Source organism: Garra rufa, chromosome 21 (genome assembly GCF_049309525.1).
Source record: "Garra rufa chromosome 21, GarRuf1.0, whole genome shotgun sequence".
In the NCBI taxonomy this organism is placed as follows: Eukaryota; Metazoa; Chordata; class Actinopteri; order Cypriniformes; family Cyprinidae; genus Garra; species Garra rufa.
The window spans coordinates 35,563,487-35,578,807 of record NC_133381.1 but is presented as its reverse complement, the minus strand read 5'-3'; the positions used below and the strand labels follow the sequence as shown (position 1 = coordinate 35,578,807).

General features: G+C 36.8%; 1 protein-coding gene across 4 annotated transcripts in view; it reads left to right on the top strand.

Annotated features, from left to right (window-relative positions):
• Positions 1–15,321, top strand: part of gphna (gephyrin a) — a 138,149-nt gene that overhangs the window by 98,586 nt on the left and 24,242 nt on the right. For all 4 annotated transcript variants that reach the window (XM_073826677.1, XM_073826676.1, XM_073826675.1 and 1 more), the window contains 2 exons: positions 5,926–5,968; positions 6,050–6,187. In XM_073826677.1, coding sequence (XP_073682778.1) covers positions 5,926–5,968; positions 6,050–6,187 — 181 coding nt within the window. The remainder of the gene's footprint in view (positions 1–5,925; positions 5,969–6,049; positions 6,188–15,321) is intronic.

The window sequence follows — 15,321 nt, the reverse complement described above, 5'->3', positions numbered from 1 at the left end:
TAGTGAAATAAATGAATGAATTAATTAAATCAAGTTAAATAAATTATTAACATTCAATTAATCGTAATATTTAAAACATAGCCTGATATTTTAATATGCATTTTAACTTAAAATAAAATAATACATTTCAGATTTAACCAAATGTAGCATTTGATATTAATCATGTTACCTACAGAATTTATTGCAATTAATTATTTTAATCAACTAATATGATTAGCTCTATTCATATAATCACTCAGCCTACCTTTTGGAGCAGCTTTTTTGTTAAAAGTGTGCCTATATCACTAGGTTTTGGAAAAGAGCCTCTCTTTTCCCCCGCTCTCTCTTTTTCTCTCCATCCCTCTATCCGAGCTAATAAAATGGCTCACCAGCATTACAGCTGTTAGTTCCCATACTGTCTTATCAATCATTTCTGATTGGTTAATCACGGAGCGGAGTTCCTCTTATTGGGCCTGACACTCACTTGTTAATAATTCATTCCCCATTGCTGTTCCCCAATTACTCCATCTTCATTTCAGTGGTCAGGGATTAACTCTCATCTGCCCGTATGCGTCTGCTGACACATGGTTCCCCACCCCTTGTGTGTGTGAGGACGTGTCTGTTTGTGAGCGTGTGTTTTCAGTCCACTGAGTTCTTTGGTCCGGCTCTGATTTAAAGAGACCTGACGTCTCTGCATTGCTTTCATTGCCTCCGTCCATTCCTTCAACCCCTCCTGTGATCATTGGTTACTCTCATCTCCACTCTGAGCTCATTCTGTCTGTTGTTTGATGAAAGGAGGTTAGATGTACAAATAGAATAAAAAGTGCCAAGGATGTACAATTTTCCATGGAAATGGTTGGTTAACTGCATACTACCAGTCTTAGAGCTGCGTGTTTGTGTCGTGTTATATATAGGGATGTGCCCGAATACTGAATAGTGAAATCCTGAGCACCACTGACAAACATCTATTCTTGTAAAATATGTGGCCTACTGCCGCTCGAGTGATTGCAAATCTCAAAAGTGAAAGTAAAAAGCGAGCGCACATTTAAAAGTGATTTCAGTGGCCCGCAATATTAATAGTGGCTCCCTGATGCCCACATTTTATATACAGTATAATTACCCAACAATACAATTGCGAGAGAAAGCATTGAAATTTATTTTTTTAATTCATAATCGGTATTCAGATTCGCACACATCCCTAGAAAAGTATAATGAATGTAATGGAACTGTTGTCTTTATTTTATTTTATTGTTATTTTTATTATTTATTATATATTATTTTATTATTTTAACAGTTTGATTTGATTACATTTATTACTTTTTTTTATTCAGATTTGGTATTCAGATTCAGACACATCCTTAGAAAAATATAATGAATATATTTTATTTTATTTTATTTAAATTTAATTTAATTATTATTTTTATTATTTATTATATGTTATTTTATTATTTTAACAGTTTTATTTGATTACATTCATTACTTTTTATTCAGATTCGGGCACATCCTTAAAAAAAATATAATGAATATAACGAAACTGGTGTCTTTTTTATTTTATTTTATTTTATTTTATTTTTATTTTATATTATTTTATTATTTTAACAGTTTTATTTGATTACATTAATTACTTTTTTTTAAATTCAGATTCAGGCACATCCTTAGAAAAATATAATGAAACTGGTGTCTTTTATTTTATTTTTATTTTATTATTTTAACAGTTTTATTTGATTACATTCATTACTTTTTTAAAATTCAGATTAGGTATTCGGATTCGGCACATCCTTAGAAAAATATAATGAAACTGATGTCTTTATTTTATTTTATTTTAATTATATATTATATTATTATTTGAACAGTTTTATTTGATTACATTCATTACCTTTTTTAAATTCAGATTCAGTATTCAAATTTGGCCACATCCCTAGAAAAATATAATGAATATACATCTTCTGTAGCCTCTGAAGGGCAGTACTAAATGAAAAAATATAATATTTAGGCAAAATAAGAAAAATATGCATATCTCCATTCTGTTCAAAAGTTTTCACCCCTGGCTCTTAATGCTTGTTTTTTTCCTTCTGGAGCATCACTGAGCATTTGAACCTTCTGTAATAGTTGCATATGAGTCCCTCAGTTGTCCTTAATGTGAAAAAATGGATCTCAAAATCATACAGTCATTGTTGGAAAGGGTTCAAATACACAAAAATGCTGAAAAATCAAAGAATGCGTGGGACCTGAAGGATTTTTCTGAAGAACAGCGGGCAGTTTAACTGTTCAGGACAAACAAGGGATTCATGAACAACTATCACTAAACGAAAAAACACAGCTGTGGATTTTTTAAGTAACAATACAGTATTAAGAGGGTATGTAAACTTTTGAACGGGATCATTTTTATTATTTTCTCTCATGGACTATATGTAAACATATTTGATGTTAAATATCTTATTAAGGTCAGTACTAAATAAACAATAACATGCACATTTTTTTACCTCAACTGTAGTTAAACTAGTTCTTAAGACACATTCTTAATGTGGTGACTGTTTATGCAACTGACCCTTATATAATAATGTTTTTATATAGCATAATATTAAGAATGTTCAATTAATTCCAATTGTGAGCATGTTGGCTGTCAACCCTATGCAACTGTCCATATGTTTTTGTTATTTATAAATGTAAATGTACAATGTAAAAATGATTAATTTACCCATATGCTCATTCCATGTGTGCACATACTCCCATTCAATCCCCTCAGACTTCAAATGCAATAATGTAACACAAACTTTGCCCTGCTCTGGTGGCCATTAACACACTGACACTCAGTATCACCAACACTGTGTTTTCCGGTGTCTTCAAAAACCTCACTGGAACAGAAGTGCAGTATGTGCCGTGTGATTTCGCTAACTGTGCCGAGTGACATTGTGCCTCACCGCTAACCTGTGCTATACCTTCCTGGCTGGCCACCCCTAAACATTAGCAACAGGACCGAATGACGCCCAGTCAGACCTCTCTTCACCTCTCAGTGCTCATTCGTTGTCATCTCCGCTTGTTGTGTGTAAACCGAGCGAGCGCTGTCTCAGAGAGCCTTTAAAACTCATTTTTTGGTCTCCCAAAGCTTCTCCTTTGCTCTGTCTGTTGTAAACCCTTTTGTTTCTGTTCATTGCCAAAGCTCCACTCTAGGCTGGAGGGGCTCAAAGATGATCGCAGGAACCATAGGACCTTCGACTCGCGAGTAACTATTCCCAACCCACGCAAAAAAAAAAAAAAAAAAAAAAAAAAAAAAAGGAGCTGCTTCCATCCGCAAACTCTGCTTTGCGTCAGGAGTCCAAACTCCTTGCTTTACACTCTTCTTCTTTCTCCTCGTCTCTGTTTCTTTTTCCTTCTCTCTCATTATCTTGTCTGTAGACGTCGCTCTTTCTAATGCTCTCTTTGTTTTATTAGCCGTTTGGTGTGTTGGAGTCTCTTGTGGACATTGAGTTCTGTTTCTCAGATCTTTTTTCTCCTGTTTTTCCGTTCCTTTTAAGTTTGATCTCCATTTAGATGCAGTGTTTTATTGCTGTTTGCTGTATGTGAGCTGCGCCTCATCGTTTTCTTCCTCTTCCTGTCTTTCTCTAACTCTCTCTCTCTCTCTTTCTTTGCTCTGTGTCGATCATTGATTTGTCGTGTTGGTGCTAGTCTGTTGTAACTGGATCGTGAGTAGAAAGGACTTGGGACTTGCTTGTGTGTCTCCCCCTATAGGCCAGGGGCATTGCGTCTCAGCACGAAGGACACATAAAGGGCTGTTTTTAACGCTTTCATGCAGTAAATCAAAGACTTAATATCTATAAACTTCTGTCACTATAGCCTCAAGTCAATGTGTATTTTTTGCATGGAATTTGATTGCCCTCTCATACCATTACTCTTGGCCTAAGGGAACTCCATACTTTATGATACTTTGTATTGGTAGATTCCACAGTTACAGCTGAATGTATAATCAAATTTGCTATTATTATTATTATCTTAAAACATTCATGGCTCATTCTGAGAGAAATTCGGCTTAAAAGGGCTTGAAATTAAACTGGATGGGAGGGGTGCTTGAATTGCGTTCCATCGTATGGAGCTTCATGTTAAAGTCAACATGAAATCAAAACTAGTATTTATTATTTTTTGAATTGCTTCAGAACTGACTTATCTTATCTGACATCGTTTTCAGCTACTATGTACACTGCCCTCCAAAAGTTTGGAAAGTGGGGTTTTGGCCAATATTGGCATGAATCCTTTTTAGTTTGTGATAATTTTGCACTTAATAAGGGGCAAACTACGAAAACATATTTTATTGCATAAACAGTTTATACATAGAAAAAACTTTCATCAAAATATCCACCATATCCGAGCTGTCAGTTTATTGAACCATTGACTTGATATATTACTCTAAGCCTCTTGAAGGATTGCCCAAAGATGATTCACACTAGGCTGATATCGTCCAAAACTTTTGGAGGGCGGTGTAGGTTGAGACCTTTCAAAATGATTAAAAATATCAAATAACAACACATTTGAAAAGTAAAAAATACCATTTGGATACATTGAGATGAACTTGATCTTTAACCCTAAAGTTCCAGTCAAAAAGTAGACCGAAACCGAAACCATTTTGGTATAGAACACTCACTTTTCATGATGCAGTCAATTCCTGGTGGATAAAAGCAAGTCTTAAAGGAAAAATGGCTAATGTCATCCCTAATGTCATCCAAGATGTTCATGTCTTTCTTTCTTCAGTCGAAAAGAAATTTAAGGTTTTTGAGGAAAACACTCCAGGATTTTTCTCCATATAGTGGACTTCAATGGGGATCAGTTTGTTGAAGGTCCAAATTGTAGTTTTAATGCAGCTTCAGAAGGCTCTACAAGATCCCAGCCAAGGGATAAGGGTCTTGTCTAGTGAAATGGTCATTTTCTTACAAAAAAAAAAAAAAAATGTATATACTTTTTAACTACGAATGTTTGTCTTGCACTAGGCAGGTAGGCGGAAGTGCCTTTACAAAGCGAACGTACAACGCCATTTACAAAAAAGATCATTTTGAAGTTGGAGAAGAAAATGAGATGGTGTTTCTCACCCTTTTTGAACCAAAGAACACAGATAAAAAAAAACTAACCATGTGTGACCTTTCCAAAGCGATTACTTAAAGCGTTAAGTCATAGACGTTAAGTCAAGATGAGCATTTGTGGTAAAAAAAAAAATGAATTTGATTTTTTTCAGAAAATGGACAATCGCTTCACTAGATAAGACACTTATCCCTTTGGCTGGGATCGTGTAGAGCTCTTTGAAGCTGCGTTGAAACTGCAGTTTGGACCTTCAACCCGCTGATCCCCATTGAAGTCCACTATATGGAGAAAATCGTAATTTATTTTCGACCAAAGAAAGAAAGACATGAACATCTTGGATGACATTTTTACATTACTTAACTATAAAAGGGGTGTTCCAAGTTTTCCCAAGTTAAACAATATTGTTTTGTGAGGAACCAATCTAAATTTATACTTCAATTTTGATAAAAAACATCTACATTTTTCTTTCCGACTCACATTACAGCAATAAAATGTTTCATGTTGACTTTAATGTCTGTTATATCCGGAATCAGGGTGTTTTAGGCACTAGAATGCTACCATGACACAACGCTTAACTTTCCAGACTTGTTACCACATTATGTCAAGACCATGATGATAATGATAATAATAGCAGTAGGACTGAAAATGTTGTTTTCAGTTTGTTTGTTTTCAAGCTAGTTTCTTTTGGTTGTTTTGTCTGAATGTGTAGATGATCATCCTGATCTTTATGAATCCTGTCAGTGGAATGCTAACTCTCCTGGACGGAGGATGGGGCTCCTTTTGTGCTCTAACTCATGTCTTTCTGTCTTTCTTTTCCCAATTCCTTTCTCTCTCTCTTCCTCATTCCCTCTCATTCTGTCTCTCTCTCTATATCTGTAGGTGCAGTCACGATGCAGCAGCAAGGAGAACATCCTGAGAGCAAGTGGGTGACCGATTGTGCGTTATCGTGATGATTGTGTGTGTGTGTTTATGAGCTTGTTTAAATTCTTACTCTTTGTCTCAGGTCACAGTGCAGTGGACATCACCAAGGTAGCTCGGAGACACCGCATGTCCCCGTTTCCACTCACTTCTATGGACAAGGCCTTCATCACTGTGCTGGAGATGACTCCTGTCCTGGGGACCGAAATCATCAACTACAGAGGTAAGATCCTTGTTTGCTCATATCAAGCCAAAATTAGACCAATGGCCTATTCGCACCAAGTTAAACCACTTGAAAGAATATATTCCAAAACTAGGGATGTTGAAGGTACTTGTAGGTGATACTAAATTAAATCAATTTAATGATAGCAGTTTTAGCAACTATTTTAAAATCTTTGTTTTGGTCAACGCAAACAAATGGAACTATATTAAAGGGATAGTTCAGCCAAAAATGTCAATTCTGTCATTAATTACTCACCCTCATGTTGTTCCCAAACCTATCACCCAAACCCACCTTCATTCATTTTAGGAAAGAAGGTAAGATATTTCTGATGAAATCTGAGAGCTTTCGGACTGTGCATAGACAGGAACACGTCTGACACATTCAAGGCACCGAAAGATATTAAGAATATGAATAAATAGTCCATGTGACATCAGTGGTTCAACCGTAATGTTATGAAGCTGCGATAATACTTTTTGTGCGCAAAGAAAACAAACAAACAAACAAACAAAAAAAACGTGTTGTGGTGCTCTCATTAATGGCGGCGAAGACTGACATGAAAGAGAAGAAATTGTTGAAGAATGTCGTTTTTTTTTTTTTTTTTGCGCTTAGCTTCATAAAATTACAGTTGAACCACTGATGTCTCATGGATTATTTTAACAATGTCCTTACTACATTTCTGGGCCTTGAATGTAGTTGCGTTGCTATCTATGTAGGGTAAAATAGCGTTGGGTACCTTCCACATTTCAACCGGTACGGTACCCATACCTGAAACTCCGGTACTTTACTCTCTGTGTATTAACAACAAACTTTATTTAATTAAAAAAAGGCCAAAAAATAAGAAACAAATGTTTAAAAACTACTTCCAAAATCACCTGAGATAAATGGCAAAAGACAACAGGTGTTTCAAAATCCAAAATATTGCCAAACAAGCGTTTTTGCATTTTGTTTCTTCTGTCATCGTCTTGTCTTTCTCATCTCACTCTTCTTGTCAGGCAGCTCGAGTCTCCTCGATGGCTAAATTAAATCAGAATCCTGCTGCTGTTCTGTGATGTAAACAAAACCGTGTCTTCGCCATTACAGAGGCAAGCGGGACATGTACCAAAATTTCGTACAGATTGATGTAATGTGAATCTGTACTCGGTAGTACTGGCGCAGTTCGGTACCCGACCCTAGTCAGAAAGCTCTCGGATTTCATAAAAAAATATCTTAATTTGTGTTGCAAAGCTGAACAAAGGTCTTACAGGTTTGGAACGACATGAGGGTGAGTAATTAATGGCAGAATTGTCATTTTTAGGTGAACTACACTACCAGTCAAAGGTTTGGAAACACTTCCCGATTCTCTTTGATGGGTAAGTGTGTTCAGACTTTTGACTTGTAGTGTATCCCTTTAGGATATGTCAAAATATGGGATCTGTGAATTAGGACTTGCAATGTAAATTCAGCCTAATAGACCTGCAGCTGTCATTAATATTAATCAAACAATGGTAACAAGAGTCTGTTCATGGCTGAATAACTTTATTAGCTGTAATGAGTCCGCTACAATTAAACATGAGCAAAATCAGTATTAATGTATCTTGAAAAATCATACTCTAAACACTATTTAAGTTTTTTTTTTCTCTGAAAAAAGACAGATTACCTTAAAATCTGTACAACCAGCAACCAGTGTTAAAAAAACAAACAAAACAAAAATTAATTGCAGTATGGTATTTATTCAAAAGTACATTTCAGTATTCCTTTCAGTCTGTGGATGAAGGAGTTTTTAGTATTAAAATGCAGACTCATTTAGACAACTTGGCCTCAAAGGGATAGTTCACCCATAAATCTGCATTACTGTTATCATTTATTCATCCTTATGTTGTTATCCACATGACTTTCATTCCTCCAAAGGATATACATGGGCCTCATTCATAAAACACAAGCAGAGCAAATTTTTGTGTAAATCATTTGTAAAGCCATTCTGAAGTAAACTTTTGAATTCATAAAAATGTTTGTATATTTAGTTGGTATAAAAGAAATGTACACCTGCTGATGACAGGCTGAAAGCTGATGTTCGTTGTTTTTACATAGCATTTATGGTTAATAATATATTGTGTACTTCAATCATTTTGAATTTAAATTACCTTGACTTTTGAGATTTTTTTAAAGCATTGTCCTCGTATTATTTATTATATTACTTTATGCATCTTTTTTGCAAAGATATTTGTGACCCTGGACCACAAAACCAGTCGTAGGTAGCATGGGTATATTTGTAGCTGTAGCCAAAAATACATTGTATGGGTCAAAATTATGATGTTAGATGTTTCTTTTATGCCAAAAATCATTAGGAATTCAAATATAAATATATCCAAACTTAATTTTTTATTAGTAGTATGCATTGCTAAGAACTTCATTTGGACAACTTTAAAGGCGATTTTCACAAATTTAGATTTTTTTTTGGACCCTCAGATTGCAGATTTTCAAATAATTGTATCTTGGCCAAATATTGTCCTATCAACTTCACATGTGGTGCACTTAGAACTAGACGGTTAATAAGGAAAAAGTTACTTGAATCATGTAGTTACATTTTCAAGTCGAACAGTTAAAAATTGAGTCAGTTAAACATTCTGAAAAAAATCAAGACTTTATTTTTTTTTTTGCTGTATCACCCAGCCCTAGTTTAACTATCAAATCTGATGTTTACGAAGCGTTTGTGAATCCACAGATTTCTTGGAAAGGTCTGTTTTATGTGCAAATTATTTCGAAGTTTCGTGAATGAGGCTTGTAAAAAATGTAAAGAGCCAAAAAAGAACAAGAAAAGCCATACAAATACTCCATATGACTACTTTATGAATACTAAAGAACATTCTGTTATAGAGACATATAACACACACAGAAGGAACCATCACATGGGTTTTAAAAGACACAAGGTGAATGATGTTTTATGGTGAACTATCCTTCTAACATGAAGCATTGACCCTCTGATGGTAGCAAAATGGGTTCTCATTGGCTGTTGGACTGTGGTATATATAGGCCAGTAAGTGCTGAAGGCATATAGTCACCAAGCTCTTTGCTTTCCAGGCTTTCAGCTTTTGCTTTTTTCATCTTCCATGCCTGTAGCTCCTCATCTGTCACACATCTGTTCATTGTTTCTTTCACCCCATCGTCTTCCATCCTTCTAGCTTTAATCTTGTCGCTCGTTCCATCCGGCCGGCCTCTGTTGTTTTTTAACTCTCTGACTTCTCTGATGCTTTGATGCCATTGTGATCATCCGAAGACAGATCCTGTGGTCAGTTTCCACGTGAAACCAATCGTAAAGACCTTCTTTCTGAATTTCGGACAGGCTCTGGAAGATTTTCAGTTGCTGAATCCACATGAACATCAGGAGTGCTCCAGTTCCACAGGCTAGATTACATTCCATAGTTTTTTATTTACTTTATAGTCTGCACTCTGACACAGCCCATGCTACTCTTTTTGATGGCTCTTCTTTGGTTTTTCATGGCCATCACTAACACAGGCCAGCCACCCTTGCATGTGGATGTGAATCGTGCCACCAAGACGCAGACTGTGAGCTGGGCGTTTATTTTGGTCCATGTGGTGGGGGATAGTGGGATTGCCCGTGTGGTACTTAAATGTGCCCAATGCGTCTGGCAGGGACCAATGCAGGGACCAATGACTTGGCCCTTCCAGCGAGAAAAGGCGTCTGGCGCCAGAATGGCTCAAGTTGGCGGAAAGTTCCTCTCTGCACTGGCGCCGAAGCAAAGGCAGAGAGGAGAGCTCTAGCGTGTGCTGCCCACACCCCAAAGTATTACAAAGGTCAGTGTGCACCTTAACCAGCACCTTCATGTCCGGCGCACATCTTCGAGCATGCCCGATGCTCATCCGGCCCTAGTAATGTGTGGAACAGTCATCCATGCCACAGCGCCATTTCACCTCCAGACCTGCCGGGGCCGATTGAGAGTTGTTTGCAACCGTTGACGAGAGGGTGGAAAGGAACCTTATGTAGAGCATAGTTCACCCAAAAATTCTGTCATTAATTACCCAGCCTCATGTTGTACCACACCCGTAAAATCTTTGTTAATCATCGGAACACAAATTAAGATATTTTTGACTCTAACCCTGCATATGCAATGCAGCTGACATGTTCAAGGTCCAGAAAGGTACTTTTTGTGGGCAACTAAATCAAAACAAAAAAACTCTTCCATGTCAGTCTTTAACATGCATCAGTCTACGTCAGAACAGTGTTGGGAAAAGTTACTTTTAAAGGGTTAGTTCACCCAAAAATGAAAATTAGCCCATTATTTACTCACCCTCCAGGCATCCTAGGTGTATATGACCAATTTTAAAAATGAAAAATAATCCTGGCATTTCCAAGGGATGCACCAAATGTTCGGCAACCAGAATTATATAATAAGCAAAAAGGCAGAATAAATTATACCGAACAATGACGTGATGTGATTAAATAGAGGTGCGCACTAATGCAGCAAACATGTCGGGAGTGTGTAAGCATTTGAAACTGTCAGAGAAAGACATTAAAAAAAAAAAATCGTTACAATCACCGTCAGCAAGAGACTGTTTGGTACCACATTGCATGTCTTCAATGAGAGGAGAAAGGGGTGGTTGTTGCTGGTTACTGTATGATGACTCAATTCGCGAAATGGCCTTAAACTATTAGTAAATATACTACTGAACGTTATGTTGTCTAAGGGGCCGTTCACAGGTCGCGCCTAAAAACTCGTGGAAAACGCTAGGCGCTTCGCTTTCTTCCTTATCAACAAAGCGCTCGGGCGCTTGCGCTCCGGAAGCGTCTGCCGTTTCTAAGCAACCATCAGCTGCGCTCTAGCTCCAAGCCTATGCGTCTCCATGCATTGTTTCTTCTATTAGCGTCAAAATAATGGGGGCTTGACAAATCATAAAGTTCAGGAAATCCCTGGACCACAATGATGAGCTGCTCCTCCATGTTTCTGCTGAGGTTTCAATGTAACGGAAAAACGTGAGGAAGCTGATTGGTTGGTTCATGTCACATGACCTGCGGTGCACTTGCGGCATTCTGAAAAGTTGAGATGTTTTTATCTCGATGCGGCGCGGACGCGCCTGGAAAAAGCGAGCGCGTCGCACCGCATCGCTTCCATTATGCGCGCGCAAGCCGCTCGTCTACATTTGAAATAACGAACTTGAGCGCGCAAAAGACGCTACATGTGAACGGCCCCTAATACACGCACAAATTTTATTTATTCTGACAGCGCTGCATGAGCTGGCTAACCAGGTTTCAAAGTCCAAAGCGTGAGGAAAATCTACATGATGAGAATCATTCATAAATCTGCTAATGTCAGCAAAAGGTCTTCTTGCGGGTTTCCGCCAAAATAAGTCAACATTCATAAATGTTAGTATTGTAATTTTATCGTTGATCTGTAAAATAAAATTAAAAAGTAAGACAAAAATAATGATACAATCATTAGAAAAGCTCTATTAATACATTTATTATAGCATTCCCCTTTGTTCACAAGGCTGCATTTATTTGTACATTAAAACGCATGCCTGATTCAACAAGGGGGTCTTAAAGAAAATTATTTTACTTATTAATTTTAAGTTAAATTGTGCTTTGGTAGGCTATAATGTCTACTGGAATGTTAAAAATGTTCAGTGTAAAGGAAATATTTTTAAATCGTTCTTTTCTTAATAAATTTTTTTTTTCTTTGAAAAGCAAATATTGGCTATTTAATTTATACAATGGTGTAATAAAATGGCAAAATACATGGGGGGGAAAATGCAAATTCTGTATTTGTGTGTGATTTTGTTCGGCTTCAGCTTCGGCTAAGAATTTTCATTTCTGTGCATCCATAGCATCCATCCATCCATAATAAAAAGTGGCTCCAGGGGGTGAATAAATGCCTCCTGTAGCGAATCGATGCAAATTTTGTAAGAAAAATATCCATATTTAAAACATAAGAGGATTTGTAAAAAAAAAAAAAAAAAAAATGTTGGATTTTGATATCACCCCCCCCCCCCCAAAAGCCGTTTGAGAGAATTTTTATTATGGATGAATGCACTTTATTGGACTTGATTTGGACTGATGCAAAGAAACACCTGCCCATGCAATTTTAAAGCTTGGAAATGAGTAAATAATGGGCTAATTTTCATTTTTGGATCAACTAACCCTTTTAAAAGTAATGCATTACAATATTGCGTTACTCCCTAAAACATTAATTAAGTTGCATTACCTTACTTTTGCGTTGCTTTTTAAATCTGTGCCAGAACATCAAAGACTGACACAGAAGAGAAGAAATTGTTGTTGAAAGTTGTTTTTTTTGTTTTCTTTGCATACAAAACATATATCACTGATATATCACCTTACTACCTTTCCGGTCCTTAAATGTGTCAGTTGCGTTGCTGTCTATGCAGGGTCAGAAAGCTCTTGGATTTCATCAAAAATATTGTAATTTGTGCTCTAAAGATGAATGAAGGTCTTAGGAGTTTGGAATGACATAAGGGTGAGTAGTTAATCACAGAATTTTCATTTTTGAGTGAACTATACCTTCAAGGACTGATCTAAGTATGGCTGAATCACAGTTTGCATACTTGTATGTGAAGTCAAATATATATATAAAAAAAACATTTAGCCGTGGATTGGATACTTTACTGATTGAAGTATGTAAGCCAAAAATTGCATCTAGATATTGCATCAGTGAACTATCAAACAAACAAATCCACTTGCATTTTTGATTTTTAATGTGAAAACTATTACGGATAGTATGTCGAATTGAGATTCAGCTCAAGACGCAAGTGATTCACTGGAATCTTTTGTTTTCCTTTAGCTTGTTCCACTGATTTGAACATGTCATGGTTGTCATTAATAGTCAAAGAGCAAAATCATGTTCCATGTTTGGCTGTATCTGTTTGGTTTATCCATGGAGAATGGCCTAGTTTGGAAGAGCTTTGTGTTGTCAGATCATTTGCCCACGACTGCTGTTTTGGAAGCCAGTGAACTCATCAATCGTGATGCGTGACGCAACGGTTAGAGATGTCAGTGTGCTTGCGTACAAAAACCAACAAAAAACCCCAAACGTTCAATACACAAGCTTTTCCGACATAACCTCTTTTCACAAACCCTAACAGCACCTCAAACGTTGTGCCTTTAATGTATCAGTAACCGTGTGGAGAGCTTCGCTGTTTCCTGATGGATAAAAGTGATGGATTTTTAGCTCAGCACGAGCACGAGGGCAGGTCCAGATCAGCGTAAATAGAGGAAATATCCGCACCCAGCCAAGTAATGTCACTCATAAATTTTTGAAATGCGTTGTTCATACAACAAGATGGGTGTAAGTTATGAGCGGCTGTCTGTTTTAAAACCTCTCTCTGTCACCTCGGTTAATAAAATGAATTTAAAATGTATAAATGGTCTCAGCCTTGGAGAAGATTGGCCATTTAGAGTATGCTGAGTTGGAACGGTCTGTTCTGCTGGCTGTTGATGTACAAGTAAGAGCTTTCAATGCACCACTATATATTACCAATAACCAGTACTGTAGGTTTGCAGATATTGCTGTATAAATTAATGTCTGCATATACCATTCTATATTTTTGATAATAGTCTCTAATGCTCAAAATGCAGAAAATATAGTAAAATTGTTAAAACTGCAAAATACTATTATAATTTAAAATTTCTCTTGTAATATATTTGAAAATGTACTTTATTCTTATGATGGCAAGATGAATTTTTTAGCAACCACTCTAGTCATTAGTTTTTTCAGAAATCATTCTATTGTGTGGTTTTAGTGAAAAACACTGAAAACATTTGTGCTGTTTAAAGGGATAGTTCAGCCAAAAATTAGAATTACCCCATGATTTGCTCACCCTCAGAGCAGTGTAGAACACTTATGTTGGATAGATGCGCTTTATATTGCTTCAAAATCTCATACCCCAGTCACTGCCGTTATAAAGCTTGCAAGAGCCAGGACATTTTTAATGTATTTGTTTGAAAGAAGAAAGTCATATACACTTAAGGGTGGCTTGAGGGTGAGTAAATGGGGTAATTTGGGTGAATTATCCCTTTAATATTTTTGTGGAAACTTTTTTTTTGTTCAGAATTCTTTGATTAATAGGTTGTGTGTAATTGGCTAAAATTATGTCTTATTTTTCAATTACAGAAACTTTTTTGTCCCTTTTATAGAGGTGTAAAAAAGCAATTAATCATTCTAGTTTTAAGATATAGTATCTTTAAAATGGTCTTTTAAAAACAAGATTTATAAATATTTAAAAATTGTAAATAATTTCACTGTTTTGTGGAGTGTACAGTCGTGGCCAAAAGTTTTGAGAATTACATTAATATTGGAAATTGGAAAAGTTGCTGCTTAAGATTTTATAATAGCAATTTGCATATACTCCAGAATGTTATGAAGAGTGATCAGATGAATTGCATAGTCCTTCTTTGCCATGAAAATTAACTTAATCCCGAAAAAAAACTTTCCACTGCATTTCATTGCTGTCATTAAAAGACCTGCTGAGATCATTTCAGTAATCGTCTTGTTAACTCAGGTGAGAATGTTGATGAGCACAAGGCTGGAGATCATTATGTCAGGCTGATTGGGTTAGAATGGCAGACTTGACATGTTAAAAGGAGGTTGATGCTTGAAATCATTGTTCTTCCATTGTTAACCATGGTGACCTGCAAAGAAACGCGTGCAGCCATCATTGCGTTGCATAAAAATGGCTTCACAGGCAAGGATATTGTGGCTACTAAGATTGCACCTAAATCAACAATTTATAGGATCATCAAGAACTTCAAGGAAAGAGGTTCAATTCTTGTTAAGAAGGCTTCAGGGCGTCCAAGAAAGTCCAGCAAGCGCCAGGATCTCCTAAAGAGGATTCAGCTGCGGGATCGGAGTGCCACCAGTGCAGAGCTTGCTCAGGAATGGCAGCAGGCAGGTGTGAGCGCATCTGCACGCACAGTGAGGCCAAGACTTTTGGAAGATGGCCTGGTGTCAAGAAGGGCAGCAAAGAAGCCACTTCTCTCCAAAAAAAACCATCAGGGACAGATTGATCTTCTGCAAAAAGTATGGCGAATGGACTGCTGAGGACTGGGGCAAAGTCATATTCTCCGATGAAGCCTCTTTCCGATTGTTTGGGGCATCTGGAAAAAGGCTTGTCCGGAGAAGAAAAGG